At 35.8% G+C, this 16,222-nt stretch overlaps 1 protein-coding gene across 2 annotated transcripts in view; it reads left to right on the top strand.

The window, feature by feature from the left end:
* RNF13 (ring finger protein 13) overlaps positions 1 to 16,222 on the top strand; it is a 112,829-nt gene that overhangs the window by 73,286 nt on the left and 23,321 nt on the right. Inside the window, exons 5-7 of one of the 2 annotated variants that reach the window (XM_043474040.1) lie at positions 1,342 to 1,429; positions 8,132 to 8,222; positions 11,816 to 11,921. In XM_043474040.1, coding sequence (XP_043329975.1) covers positions 1,342 to 1,429; positions 8,132 to 8,222; positions 11,816 to 11,921 — 285 coding nt within the window. Of the gene's footprint in view, positions 1 to 1,341; positions 1,440 to 8,131; positions 8,223 to 11,815; positions 11,922 to 16,222 lie in introns of both variants that reach the window. The other variant, XM_043474041.1, reaches the window with a different exon arrangement.

Raw genomic sequence — 16,222 nt, 5'->3', positions numbered from 1 at the left:
GACTTTTCATTTGTGAGGTAGTTTTAGAGTCAGGGTGATGTAGAAGGGAATTTTACTCTTGCTTGAGTAGGGTTGACTACATGAGCCTCATTTCTCTTACCTACCATTCAAGTTCAATCTGCTGAACACTTGGGCATTTTTTTTATTCTTAGGAACTTGACTTTTTGGGCTTTCCCTTACTCTTTGCAGCTTGATGCAGGTCTTTATTGAATTACTGTAGAATTTTGAATCATTGTTATGCTGATAACTAAAACAGAGCTAATATTAGACCTTCTAGGAATTATTTTTTAAAATTAATTTTAGAAGTATTGATATTAAAAGGAACTTTCAGACATATCACTATGCAGTGATTATAAGGGGATATATTTCAAATTTCTTGCCAAATTAAGTGTTTAGAATTATATGTATATAGTTTTCAAAGTATTCAAAACTATTATATATATATTTACATATCCAGTTTTCATTTTATTTAACCAGTATGCAAATAATAGCCTTCATTTTTACCAAATGGTTCAAAGGTGGTACAATAAGAGGTTAGTCTGGGTTTATTTTTGTTTAAAACAGACTGTTACTTTAAAAGTGAGGTGTGGTAACATGTGTTACACACTTTTCAGATCTTGGCTTTAATAAAATTCTACTACATAGCTAGCCATATTCTTCCAGTGTGAAACTGACTGTTAATGCTTCAGAAATTAGTTTTAGGAAAAAGATTATATAGCTAAATGGAACCAGAGTCAGCAACTTCAGGCTGGAGTATTTTTATTTTTAATTTTTTCAAAGCTTTAGAAAAGCTTTCTAAAGAAAACGGTTGTTGCTAAAGCTAACAGTAAGAGCAGCTTTTATCTTACTTGTTCTCTGAACCATAACGTGTCGGCCTTTAAAATTATCTTGCATGTGAGAAAAGCATTGTTGCTATTCTGTTTTAAACGTGGGGAGACTGAGTGTTAAGGAAGAAGAGCGATTTGCCCCGAGTTTGTTGCGCTGAGGAGCGGAGGTAGGTTTGGCTTCTCAAGGGCTGACGGCTCTTGAGCGTGGTCCCACGTCTGTATCCCGTTAGCGCTAGGCAGGGTTAGTGCTTTCCATCCTTTTGGTGGGTAGCTTACACATCCGTCCTTTATTTGCCTCTCATTTCACTTAGTACCTTCAGTGAAATCAAGAAGATATCTAAAGAAGTCCTTGATAATCAATTGTATAAGGTTATGTTTCAAGAACACACTTGAGATCGGTCTGTATATATACACATAATCGAGTCTGTCCTGTATGGAGGTGTTGATTTATGTTTGTGGAAGCTCAGGGACCTTATGGCACGTCCTCACACCGTGACTGTTTCCTGACTTGCAGGTTTTAAATGCACAGAGAGCGGGCTACAAAGCAGCCATAGTCCACAATGTTGACTCCGACGACCTCGTTAGCATGGGATCCAACGACAGTAAGTACAGGTATCACGTTTCTTCTCTCCTGTTTGACCAGCCGCTCAAAACTAAACTTTACCAGAGTCTCTCTTCTTTCGTTTTCTGTTCTAGAAAGCAAAATTTCTTCCCCATCAGAAAGATGATTTCCAGTTTCTAATCCTCTTGGGATAACTTTGCTCGCAGTATAAGTGGGATTGACTTGTTCTTTCCTGAACAGTTTGTTCTTGTTGGTGGTTTGTTTGTTTGTTTTTAGCCCATGTGTTTCATTTTCGAGGATGTGTTGATATTTTGGTAAAAGCTAAAGGAAAACCAAAGCTTTAAATAGAGATAAGCATGTTGAGTTAAGGATGCCATAGGAGAATTTTTGTGATTTATTTAGAGATTCACAACATTAAATTTTGGAATATGCAGAAATACTAAGTAGCTACTGTATTCCTGTGGAATGTCAAAGCCACATACTTGTGCTCTCTTTACCAGTTGGTTATTATTGGCCCCTTAATTGGCATGCCTATACCTTTTTGTTCAAAGTGGCAATATCTTTCCTTATTCTCTGTGAAATATTAGCTTGTAGGGAAAATGAGCCAATTTTAATAAAATAACTGGCTTTAATCAGACTGATTTTTAAGCTGTATGCTTTCACTTAATTTATTGAGTGATAAAGGTGTCTCCTTTATGGTGACAAGGCTCCTTTTGGCCCCCACCAAATGATGGGGCTGGTTGCTAGGAGAACTAACCAGGTGATTAGAGGATTGGAACTTTCAGCCCCACCCCCAGCCTCAGTGGCCAGTGGTTTAGTCATTCATGCCTATGTAGTGAAGCCACCATGAAAACCTACAAGGACAGGTTCAACCAGCGTCTGGGTTGGTGAAAGTGGAGATGCTGGGATAGCTGCCCTCCTGGAGAGGGCATGCATCCCTTCCCATATCCCTTGCCCTGTACATCTCTTTCATCTGCTTGTTTCTGAATTATATCCTTTCTTATTAAACTGGTAATCTAGTAAATAAAATGCTTCTTTGAGTTCTGTGAACTGCTCTAGCAAATTAATTGAACCCATGGGTAACGATTGTTGAAACCTCCAGTCTGTAACTGGTAGGTCAGAGCAAAGGTGACAACTTAGACTTGTGGCTTGCGTCTGAAGTTGGGGGTGGGGATTCTCGTGAGACCAGACCCTTAGACTGTGGAGTCTGATGCCATCTCTAGGTAGATAATGTCAGCATTGAATTGAGTTGTTTGATGGTGTGAGGAAGATGCCCACATACATTGGCAATTGGGATCAGAACCCCAGATACACTAAATAAACTGCCAACATTCATGATTAAGTATTTTGTTTTTCTTTTTCTTTTAGTATATATCCATAATACCTCTTGTTATTAAGTTGCATTGAGTCATATATGCAAGAAAGAGTTTGCAGCAAAGAGCAGACATATGAGGCATGGACTGATATACTCCACTGAAATGTATTTAGGACTTTAACTGTATCCTCAATAGGGAATATTTTGGATTTCTTGACCAAAAAATCTTTTTATAACACGGGACATTATTTTTTGTTGTTGCTGTGCTCAGTCGCTGAGTCGTGTGACCCCGTGGACTGTAGCCCACCAGGCTGCTCTGTCCATGGGATTTCCCAGGCAGGAAGGCTGGAGTGGGTTGTCATTTCCAGCTCCAGGGGATCTTCCCAACCCAGGGATCAAACCCATGTCTCGTGCAACTCTTTTCCTTCTTATTCCTAATACAAATAGGGCAAAATTACAATATATAAAAAGTAAAACTTAGTGATAAGTTCCTTACTTTCTTTATATTTTAAATGATTATTTTAATCTTCTGGCTGGTTAAGTCATAATTGTAGAATGCATGAACCACCCATAAGAGCTTCTGGCACTTCACCGAAAGTTTAACAACCACTGATAGGATTTAGAGGAATTGATTAAGGGATTTAACTTATCAAATAAACTAATACTGTTGGTACTGCACATTTGATACAGTTTTCTTCTCCTCCTTTAATCACCTCCCTTAAAACATTATCCTATAACATACCTCCCACGTTAGTCATTTCTGTGACCTGTACACATTACTGACAATGGAAAGCATAGACACTATAAAAAATAGGCCTGAATTCAAGTCCAAGCTCCTTCTTGAATTGACTGTATAATTTTGAGCAAGTTACTTGCTCTTTGTGGAGAAGGCAGTGGCACCCCACCCCAGTACTCTTGCCTGGGAAATCCCATGGACGGAGGAGCCTGGTAGGCTGCAGTCCATGGGGTCGCGAAGAGTCGGGCCCGGCTGAGCGACTTCACTTTCACTTTTCACTTTCATGCAGTGGAGGAGGAAATGGCAGCCCACTCCAGTGTTCTTGCCTGGAGAACCCCAGGGATGGGGGAGCCTGGTGGGCTGCCGTCTGTGGGGTCGCAGAGAGTAGGACACGACTGAAGCCACTTACTTTTTGCGTGTTTTGCTGAAAACCTGGACTTAGGGTTTAGCAACCCTCGAGACCTTCTCAAGGGTTTTGGGTTGAATAAAATGATTAATATTTGTAAACTATTCTTTTAACATGCTTTTAATAAAAAATTTTTCAATTTGGAATTGTCAGTTCCCTTGGACACCTGTTTTGGCTTCATGTCACTAATAAAACCTTTTTTGTGATAATCATGTCAGTTCCTAAGGAAAGTGTGCTAAATATTAGAAGTAGCACATAACCATATAATCCTGTTGTTGCTATGGAAATGTTCCAACTGAGTTATTTTATTTCAAAGATTGTTCAGAATTTTGGTTCTTGACTTTATTGCTTCAATTACTCTCCATGACATTTTGCTCTGTCCTTGAGTATGTATGTGTTTGAACATTTCCTATATCCAACACGCTGTAAAGATCTTTCCCGTTTTCATCTTTGCTGTCACTGGTAGAAGAAAGAAAGCATGGGTTTATTAAAATAAGCATGTATCTGTCACTCTTTTAGGCTTAGATCATAACCACAAGGAGAATACTGCATGTGTTCTCCTAATACGTGGTTCTGACATCTGGAAACAAAAGGAAGGTTTACAGGCCCCTTGTTGCCAGCGTCTCACACAGGTCTGTGTTGGTTTCTATTTCAGGTGGGACGTAGGGTGGGTTCACCTTGAGTCAGTCACATTTGTCATCTTCAGGAGGCAGGGGAATGTGATGAACATGAACTTCAAGACTAGGAAATGTGGGTTTATTTCAGGCTAGTTCATAAAAGTTACTGATCTTTCCAAGTCCTTTAGTTTCATCTATAAAAGTGTGAGTAGTTTTAATTTTTTTTAACCCGACAAGATTGTGAAGATCATATGAAAGAAGGCATATGGGAAAAACCCATGATAAGGCAGAGTGGAAAGAGTCTAGATTAGGAGTCTGAACCTCAAGTTTGGGTCTAGGCTGTGCAGATTGCTGTATAAACAGGGCAAGTTATCAATATGTCTGGGCTTGTTTCTTCTCTTTTCTTCCTTGCTTGCCTCCTTCATCAGATACTTTTTGGTAGCCTAGTTCCCATCAAGTACTCTCTCAGGCATCATGACTACAGAGGAAATAATACAGTTTTAAGGCTTTGCTCATACTTTTCATTGAGGTAGCAGAATGATATAGTTAAGAGTGTGGTTTCTGGGTATGACCTTACAAGCTTTGAATCCCAGCTCCACCACCTACCAGTGGTGTGGCCTTGGGAACATCACCTAACATCTCTGTGCCTCACTTTTCTGATATGTTAAATGTGGATAATAATAGCATTCAAGTCATTGGCTTGTTGCTTATGACATATAAATATTTAGAAGACTTCCTGGTTCTTAATAGCTATTTAATGATTCTTTAGCTGCTATTAATTTTTATTGCTGCAGTTATTATCATTACATTCTAGAGTGGGAATAATACTCATAGAGATATGGTATATGTCAAGTAGTGAGTGGTAAGTGCTATGAAGAAAAACATACCAGGTTAAAGGAATCCAGGGGACAGGGATGAGAGGCTGAGAAGGGCTGTTTTAGATAGGGTGATCAGAGAAGGTTTCTTGAGGCTTTGACATTGGAGCATAGGTCTGAAGTGAAAGGCTAAGCCATGCAGATTTCTGGAGGAGGGTATTTCAAGGAAAAAGAACAGCAGACAAATGCAAAGGCTCAGAGATAAAGCAGCTGTGACAAAAAGGTGTGACAGAAAGTCAGGGTGGCTGCAGTAGAGTGAACAAGTAGGGGATGAAGTTAGAGGGGAACCAGAGGCTAGACCATGTTGGGTATTGTAGGACTTTAGAATTTGTTTTGGGTAGGTTTTAAACAGAGGTGTGAGCTGATCTGATCACTTCGGCTGTTCTTTGGAGAACAGACCGAAGGTGAAAGATGAGCAGGAGTGCGGGCTGAGAGGCCAGTTACAACACTGTTGTGAGAGATGCAAGGCAAGAGATGATGGCAGTGGAGAACAGCAGTGACTGAGATGGGAAGTGATAGGATTATGGATGTGTTTTGAAGTTGATAGGGTTTGCCCTAAGGAATAGAAGGGAGGAGCAAAGGAGAACTCCAAAATGTTTAACTTCAGAAACTGGATGAAAATAGTTATGCTGTTTACAGAGGAAGAATAGGACTGATGAAGGGAAAAAAAGATATAGAGAGATCCATTTGAGAAACATTAAGTTTGAAACATCTATCGTGCATTCAAATGGAGCTATTGAACAGGCAGTTGGAATATGCGTCTAGAGAGGTTGGGGCCGACCACTTAAATTATAGCCGGTCTGTGGTACGATAATACTGCTTGGCACGTGTGCTTTACAGAGTTACTTTGTGGATCAGAATTAAAATTCAGTGTTTTTAAAGTATTTTGTGAATGAAAACATTTGGTTTTGTTTTCAGTAGATAAATGATGTGATGGAGTCTCCAAGATGGCTATTCATATTTGTGTACATCATTTCCCTCTTCTTAACCTTTTGACTGAAGTGAGGAGCTTTTAACACCTCATTAGATATCAAAACTCAAAGAAGTTATGTTACTTCCAGTAATTATAAGCCAGTAGTTACAAGCCAAAAATTCCTCTTTGAGTTTATCAGGGTATCTTCCTGAAAGAGTAGAACATTTTACAAAGGGTATTCAGTTCCAAGCTTTAATTAAATAAATTAAAATTTAAACTGTTATGTGAAAGGGAAAGATCTCTTAACATGACAGAAAATATCTTCCTAAAATATGTATGATTATATAATAGTACTTCTGCAGCTATTAAAAATTATGAGGTGGATATTTATTTAGTGACATGACAGGATATCTGAGATATACCATTGAGTAGGAAAAAAAATCTATACTTTTTCCCATTATTATATGATCCCATTAATACGAAATTTTTCATATTTATTGATCTTATTAATACAAAGATAGTGATTAAATATTCCTCTGCTAACCATTTTGGCTCTTTCCCTTTTAGGGCTTACATGATATTGGAGTGTGTGTGGGTGTATGTGTGTGACAGAGACAGAGACACACCCAAAGAATGTATGAAATGGATGATTTTATTTGCGTAAATCCAATCTGAAAATGAAAAAGCATGTATTCTATTAAGGATACTAAGATTTTAAAATTTTAAAACTTGTCTTTGTAAGAATTAAAGAAAAATATATCAGTGGTTGCTGAGGTTGTGGCAAGGGCTTGACTGTAAAGGGGCATGAGAGAATTTGGAAGGATGATAACTTATTTTTTTATCTTGATTGTGGTGGTGGTTTCATAATGGTACCTAATTGTCAAAACTTACAGAACCGTTTCTGTTGCTTCAAATAAAGCCTTATCATTTGGGTGGGAAGGGTTATGATTGTGTTCTGTTCTTCTTTATGTGCATCCACCTCCCCCCTCTTTTAAATAAATAATAAATAATGCAGTTTTTAAAAGAAATGTAGAACAAAGCTGTTGCGCAGAATGTAACAAAAGAAAACAAGTGGACTTTCTCTAAAGCCAAATGCGTTAAAGTAACTCATAGTTAAAAATACGGCTGTTTTCCGTGATGACAGTAAGAGGATTTTACTTCTCTTCTTGAGTCGTGGGTAATTTTTACAAAGTTCTTTTTTTGTTGGCATTTGATTTTGGTTTTTTAATATAGATATGGAAGTAAATTTTGTAAGGCACGGGTCAAAACACAATGCTTTAACTTGCACTCCAAGCTTAGGAGGAAGTAGAAATTTACCAGGCTCCGTACCCAGTGCCTTTCGGAACCCTTGTCAGCCCTTCACTCTGAAAAGCCTTAGATGTGTGGTGTCATTTTTCAGACTGTTGTAAAGTGGTCTTTTCTTACATTCTTTGGCTTACACCTCTCCTGGGAATGGGTATGTAAAAAAGGCTTTTTCACTTTTTCATTTAGGGATTAAGTTATGTGTGGGAAAAAATACTTTATTTCTTCCTCTTATTTCTTTTCTAACAGTTAAGTATGTCTGTACAGGAATAAATCAAGTAAATCAAAATGGAAATAGAGTAAGATTTATATTTCAGTCTCATAGGACTATTGAGATAGTGTGGTAATGTATATCTGCAAAATGTTATTAGCTTTTGTTGTTGTAAATGTCATCCTGTTTCTCAGCCATTTGGATCATGGTATAAATCTGCAGTCTGGAAAATCAACTAACAGACAATTCAAATTGATTATAATTATTTCCACTTACATTGATATTTGCTGTTATTATAAAGAAAGTTAAGTTGATTTTACACAAACTATCGGCTTTGAAGAATAACTTTTACTATTGTTTTATACAGTTGAGGTACTAAAGAAAATTGACATTCCATCTGTCTTTATTGGTGAATCATCAGCTAATTCCCTGAAAGACGAATTCACATATGAAAAAGGGTAAGTAATGGATATAAAAAATAATCATGTAGCTTAAATTCTTTTCTGTGTGAGGGTAGAATTATTTAAGATTAGTTGTAATCAAAAGTATGTTTTAGAATGTACTCTATTGTGCTAAACTATATCTTCTAAAGTCATAATTTTAAGACTTGACTTTTCTTCTATGTATGATTGCATATTGAAAATATGTTTATGCTAGAGAGATTAAGGCACCCATGTTGCTAAAAAGAGAACTTTCCCTTTTTAGTTTAGTCAAACCATTGGTATTTAGAAGCAGTGTGATTTACATTTATATGATACTTTACATTAAGACATATTTCTATTTTATTAAATGGAAATGTTTTATAAAGAAAGAATCCAACACGCAATGTGTTTGGTGACTACCTTTTACAAACACAGTTTGGTTTCAAGTTTAAAAAGTTTGATTTGGATTTTAAAACTTCTTATGGAATTTCTCCCCAAAATCTCACTAGTGTGGTAGAATTCAGACTGAAACTAACCTAAGGCATAACTGTCTTATCTAATACAGAAAGCAGTGCAGTTCAGTTAACACTTCAGAGCTTCTTCTGAAAAACAGGTACCAAAACATAGTGGACAGGAACAGGCATTTGACCAAGAGAACAATATTAATAATAAAAGCAGTAATGTTATAATATAGTAATATAATAAGTATCAAGGATTTAGCAAGTGCCAGGCACTCATGAAACAAAGCTTTTATATTTGTTAATCCATTTAATTCTAACAACAACCCTCCAGAAGTTATTATTATTATCTCTTACCATCTACATTTGCCAAAAGAGGAAACTGGCACAATGAAATGCAATTCTAATTATCTGGGGGGGGAATCCATGATTATTTGAGTCTGAATATGAATTAAAAAAAAGAGAGGGAAAGAGTGTCTGTTTACATTTTTTGTCCTTTTCCCTATATGGTTTTGATATTTAAAATACTGTTCACATATTTTGTGCTTAGAACATCTTTATTAAGTTAGGGAATATAATTTTGGATATTGTATTTAAAATAGTTAAGCAAGATGCTATTTTGCCAGCCATATTTGTGTAGTTAATGGGGGTGAGGAGAACTACTACTTGCTTTTATATCAGTATTATTCCCTCATATAGAAAAATTGTGTGTATTTTAAAGTCTTTTTGTTTTAAATAATAAAACCATTTCTTTTTAAATTAAGAAGTGATAGATACCTGCTGATAAAATGTGGAAAAATTCAGAAACAGAAAACATTTAAGTGAAAGTCCCTATGATGCTCTTCACTGACAGTTTAATTTTTTCCCGTGTTTGAATGCTGACCTTAACTAGAGGTGCCTGCTCATAAGACGGGGCCTTGTCACACTCAGTGTTTTGTTACATACGTCATCTATTTAATGTTTAGACCTTTTCCATGTTAATGCAAGGGCACAAAATCTCTTATCCCAGCTCTTTGGGACAGATATAATGTGGAATTGAAGCATTTTCAGATTTTTAAAAGTTAAGTAATATTCCAAGGGATAGAATTTGAGGATTGAGGCAGCATTCTATAATCGAATAACATGTATGTCTGTAATAAATGTATGAGTGTTTGATCATGTCGGTTAGGTTCAGGTTGACTGTCAAATGAATTGCAAACATTACTTTTTACAGCTTTTTAAGTTTCAGAATTGATCTTGAAGGATTGTAGACCTGTGCACACTGGTTTGTCTCATCTGTCTGTTGATTGGCCAGTTGGTCAGTCTGACTGCTTGCCTACCTACCTACCTATTAATTTATTCGGCTGTTTAAAACTAGAGATGGGTATGGTGAATCTGATCATTCAGTTTCAGAATTATCAACTATGGCCAATTTTGTTTGGACTCTTCACTCTTTAAGTGCCACCTACCCTTTTTTCCCCACGCCATGATTATTATTTTAAAGCAAGTGCTAGATACCCTATGATCTAAACTGTAAACATCTCAGACTATATCACTAGAAGATAAAGTTATATATAAAAAATATAATGGCATTTCATTATTTTATCCTTTTTTAATTAAGAAAAGTAAACATTTAATTCAATATCAAAACATTTCAATCTAGATTTGTTTCAGAGCAAATAAGGGCATATAATGACCCTATTTTTAATCTATAAGTTTGCTGTGCTTTTTTTTTTTTTCCCTACTCATTTATTTATTGGAGAAACAGGGTCATTTGTCCTGTAAAATTTTACCACAGTCGACTTTTCTGACTGCATCCTTGGTGTATTGTCTAGAGGTTTCCTTTGTTACTTATTTTCCCTGTAAATTGCAAGTTAGATCTAGAGGGCTGCTCAAATTCAAGTGTGGCTTGGGGGCCAGGAGGATAGGTAAGGCAAGAATAATTTATATGTATTATTATGTATTATGTCTCCATCAGGAGACATGATATTTGGTTCTCTCTTTGTGATGTGAGCAATCATTAATAATCGTTGTCTGAAGCCATTGGTTCTTCAGGATTTGCAGGTAGTCTTATTTTATAATTCCTCCTTAATTTATTATCTGAAGTAACTCCATAAAGAGGAATCACACCTTATCAGTTATTTGATTACGTTGATGTACAGTCTGCGATACGAAGGACCTGGAGTGGGTACCTGAAGGAGCACCCCGCAGTGGTAGCCTGTGATGTTGCTGACACACTGGCTGAGTAGCACAGGAGTGCGGTGGAGAGGTCAGCCGTCCTGGTGACCATCACCCAGACCCTTCCCTGGTCTGAGGGAGTTTTCTGTGGTAGGATTCACTGCTGTATACAGTTTGCTCATGAAGCACGAATAGTGTGCTTATTCTGTTCAGTTTCATTTCTTGAGTCCCTGTCAATTTTTATACTACTAGTATTGTCTGGTTGATAACCATATAACCGTATGAACCGTGGTTAATAACGAGGAGAATAGGACCTTTGGTTATTTCCCCCCCTAACCCCCACAATATGCACATTTTTGTAGTTTTTTTGCTTTTTTTTGAAGTCAAGCAGTGGAGAAGGTTTAGAATAGAGAAGCTACAACTCTTGTGAATTTCTCTGCCAGTTTTCCATGTCGTATCTCACAGATGAATGTGGAGTATGGGGGTTATATCCATTGTACTTGGTACAACAAATTCCCATAAAGCATAAAGGGAATAGGGAGTTCATTTTCATCAATAGTGGCTCCAGAGTTTTTTCATGGGAGAAACTGATGAAAAGTAATTTGGTGTGTGTGTGGGGGTGGGGTCTTGTTGACATTCTGCCTGAGGTACTGCCAGTTTTAAATGCTGATTATTTGCTTGTGAAATATGCTAACTTTCATCCAGGTTACTAAATTCAGTAAACATGTTCTTAGGGAGGGACACAGTAAGTGTTGCTTAACTGATTTCCTCTAACCAGTCTAAAAGTTCCTTTTAATTAAATGGCAAATTATTTTGGTAAATATGTAAAGCTGATTTAAAAATGGAGAAAACATCCCTTAACTTAATGGAAATCATCTATTAGAAAATTGATGGGTCTAGTGGATTAAATTGTAATGTCCAAATGCTTTTAAAAAATATTTTTCTTTGTTTTCAATTAACATCATAATTTGACAAGTCAATATTTCCTAATTATTTATCTTTGTTTTCTTGCAGGGGCCACATTATCTTAGTTCCAGAATTTAGCCTTCCTCTGGAATACTACCTAATCCCCTTCCTTATCATAGTGGGCATCTGTCTCATCTTGATAGTCATTTTTATGGTAGGTAAATTAATTTTAAATACTTAATATGAATGGCTCCAAAACACATTATACTGAGAGAGGCCTTACATAGAAGAGTACATGTTGTATGAATCCATTTACATGACTCGTTCTGGAAAAGGTGGAAATAATCTGGGTTGAAAAAAAGCAGAACAGTGATTTCTTTGGGGGGGGTAGGTGCGGGGAGGAAAGGAGGTGAGGGATTTACTCAGAAGAGTATGAGGGAATTTCCTGGAGAGTGAGAAACATGTTGTGTATCTTGTTTGGGTTGCACAGTGTCTGAATCATCAAATTACATACTCAAATTTTGTGCATTTCATTGTATGTGAAGTTTACCTAAAAAGAAAAATAAAAAAGAGCTATAAAAATACTAAACTCTAAGTAATGAGTTTACATGCTGAATTATTTGAGGGGAAGTATATTAGTATTTGCAACTTACTTTGAAATGGATTGTAAAAAAGAAAAAAAAATGTATTGGTGGGTAAATAGTGGGAAAGATAGATACGTGACTAAAAAATATAGTAAAGTGTTAATTGTAGAATCTAGGTAGGAGATATATGCATATTTATTATAAAAATTATTCTAACTGTTCTCTAACTTGAAGTTTTTCATATTAAAATGTAAATAAAGAATACTATGAGGCCTCAAGGTTAAGAGGGTGACACATTGTTTCCAAAATAGTGGTTATAGAGGTTGACCCCAGGACTCTTGGTGGGTCTGCAGGGTCAAAATTATTTCCATGATGATACTAAGCTATGATTTTCCTTTGTCACTCTCTTTCTTTTGGGTTCATAGAAGAGGTTTCTAGAGGCTCCATGGTCTGAGGTATGAAAACAAATTGAATGCAGAAGCAAATGTGAGAATCTCTCTGTGTCTATTAAGATAGATATTAAAAGAGATTTACAAAAATATAAAACAATCCCACTATTGTCCCTAACCTTTTTATTTTTCATAAAGAATATTTACAGTAACATCCAATGAGTTTATTATTGTATTGAATTAATAGACTAAAGGGTAAACACTATCTTTGAAGTAGTCTTCCTATGATATAGTATTTCTTTTACTTTGTTGGTTTTTCATATCCATCAGTTTAATAGTTTTTTTTCTGTAAACATTTAACATGTCTTTTGTTAGATTTTTTTAAAATTGTATTTTCTAATTAGATATTACTAAGGTATAGGAACTTACTAATATTTTAAAATAAACTTTTAATTTTGGAATAATGTTAAGATTCACAGAAAAATTGCAAAGAGAGTTCCCATGCATTCCTCATTTAGTTGTCCCCATTGTTAACATTTTACTTTACCATGATACACATGTCAAAACTAGGAAACCAACACAGTTAACATTACTGTTACTGAAGTCCAGCCTGGAGAGATTTTACATTTTTCCATCAATGCTTTCTTTCCCTTCCAGGACCCAGTCCAGGCTACCACATTTCTTTGTTACCATGTATTCCCAATCTCCTCTGACCTGTGACAGTTTCTTAACCCCTCCTTGTTTTTCATGATCTTGATAGTCTTGAGGAGTCCTGGCCAGGTATCCTGTAGAATGTTCCTCAATCTGGTATTTTTCTTATGATTAGAATGGGTTGGTTACAGGTTTTTATAACGAGTATCAGCAAAGCAAAGTGCCCTTCTCATCCTAACATGTCAGCCAGGGGTACATGATGCTTGCATAACATCGCTGATGATGGTAACCTCCTTCCCTTGGTTTAGGTTATGTTTGCCAGGTGTTTCCACTATGAAGTTAACATTTTTTCTCTTTCTGTATTCAATTCTTCCTTTGGAAGTGAGGCACTAACTATAGCCAGTCTTAAAAGTGGGGAGGGGCAGGAATTAAGCTCCACTTCCTGGAGGGAGGGGAGTATCTACATATATTATTTGGAATTCTTCTGTAAGGAAGATTTGTCTCTTCTCGGCATTTATTTATTTGTTCAGTCACATCTATATTGGTATGTGCTCTGTATATTTCTTTTATACTTTGGGTAATAATCCAGTACTACATTATTTTTGTTGTTTAATTGTTTGAGCTTTGGCCATTGGGAGCTCTGCAGGCTGGGTCTTGGATCTCTTTGATCCAACTTATTATACAAATCATAAGTATAATACTTCTTTAGTGTTTGGTCCTGTAAGAAACCCCAGGCTCATCTTTCTTTTTCTTGCCCTAGCCCTAAAATCAGACGTCTCCCCAAGGAGCCCTGGATTTGTTTTTTTGTTTTTTTTTTTAAATTGAAGATTAGTATTCAAGAAACCACTATTTGGACAGTGGACAGTATTGATTTTTCTATATTAATTTTATCTCTGCAGACTTACTGAATTCTCCTATTCTGGTAATTTGAATTTTTTGATTCTCTTGGGTTTTCAATGTAGAAGGAAATATGGAAAGTTAGAACAACAAGAAGTATCCTTGGCAAATTAGGAGTAAATACCTTTAAGCCAATAAAGATTACTGACTAAAAACTTAAATGAACATTACGTAGTGAATTTTTAGAAGCCTTCCCATGAATGTTAAAAAAAAAAAATACTAATAAGATGCTTATTGTACTTCCTGTTTTAACATTGTACTATATTTTCTGGTAAGACAAAAAAAAATATAAGAATTGGAAATAAGGAACAAAATTTTTCTTTGCCTTTTTTTCTTTTCAAATAAAGAATAGGTGATGCCTTATGTGTCTTTTTTTTCTATCATGATGATCATTGTTTTTTCTTTTATTATTATGTTGGATTACATGAATTTGTTTTGTAAATTCTAAAAATCCTAATACCTTGTGTACAGTCTTTTTGACTATGATATATAAATTTTGCCTTTGCATATTGGGTTATCAAATTTCCAATATGGATCAACCAGTTTACACTTAGGTGCAAAAATCCTAAATACTAGCAACCTGAATGTCCAGGTAAGAGAAATTTAGTTTTATGGCACTAGAATAATCTTGACATCAAAACTAGATAATCCCTTGAGCACTGCTGGTGGGAATGTCAAATAGAGCTATCACTATAAAAAATAGTACAGCAATTCTTCAAAAAAAAAAAATTAAACATAAATTTACCATATGATCTAATTCCAGCTCTGGGTACATGCTCAAAAGAATTTAAAGCTGGAAGTTAGATATTTGTATGCTTATGTTCATAACAGCATTATTTCAATAGCCAAGGTGAAAGTAACCCAGTTATCTATTGATCGATGAATAGATAGACAAAATGTGGTATATACACATGTGATGGAATACTGTTCAGCTTTAAAAAGGAAGGAAATTCTGACAGATGCTACAACACTGATGAATCTTTAAGACATGCTAAGTGAAATAAACAAGCGCTACAGGACAAATGCTGTGTGATTCTATTTCTGTGTGGTACTTGGAGTAGTGAGATTCAGAGACTGAAAATAGAATGGTGGTTGCCAAGGGCTGTGGAGAGGGGAGGTTGGGCAATTACTGTTTACTGTGTACAGAGTTCCAGTTTTGGGAAATGGGGAGAGTTTGGTGGACGGATGGTAGTGATGGTGGCACAACAGTGTACTTACTGCCACAGAACTGTGTACTTAAAAATGGTTAAGATAGTAAATTTTATGTTTTGTATATTTTGCCATAATTTAAAATAACTAGACAAGATAAAGCTAGTCCCGTAAAACTAAAGCTTTCTTTTTTCTATTTTCTAAACTTTTTTTTTTAATAAAATTGGGATTGTCTTTTTCCTGGAAGTTTTGGTGAAGGTTGCCTGTAAAATTATCTAAATCTGCTGATTTTTTTTTTTCATAATTACGTGGGTATATAAATGGTTGTCTTCTTTTTTATACCAAATTATATTTCTAAGAAATTTTCTGTTTTGTCTGTTTTCAAGTATTGTATAAAGTGATTTATACCATCTATGTACTCCTATAGCAACTTGAGGATTCCTACTATATGTGGGATGAGTGCTGGTTTATTCATATCCACCCATACCTTGAGCAGTGTTGTCAGAAGTTTGTCTTTGTCTTTTAGAGGAGTGGATTTTGCAGTTTTCTTTTTTTCCTTTCATTCAACCAATGGTTGTTCTGCATCTCCAAACCTAGCCACTGCTCTAGGGTCTGAACTTTCCTCAGTGAACAAAATAGGTAAAAATCCCTGATCTCAAGCAGCTCACATTCCAGTGGGACATGTATTCTAATGTCTTTGCTGTCTTTTTTAATCCAGGTGGTGAAGAGGCATGGTAACTGTGGTTAAGATGTATAAACTTTCCGCATGTGTGAAAAGCATTGCAGGGTGTAAAGTTTTCTATATGTCCACTAACTTGAGCTTGTGTATTTGTCTTATCTAGTTT

This window comes from Cervus canadensis, chromosome 7 (assembly GCF_019320065.1).
Source record: "Cervus canadensis isolate Bull #8, Minnesota chromosome 7, ASM1932006v1, whole genome shotgun sequence".
In the NCBI taxonomy this organism is placed as follows: Eukaryota; Metazoa; Chordata; class Mammalia; order Artiodactyla; family Cervidae; genus Cervus; species Cervus canadensis.
Note: the sequence above shows the minus strand (reverse complement) of the source record. Positions and strands in the feature narration are given on the sequence as shown.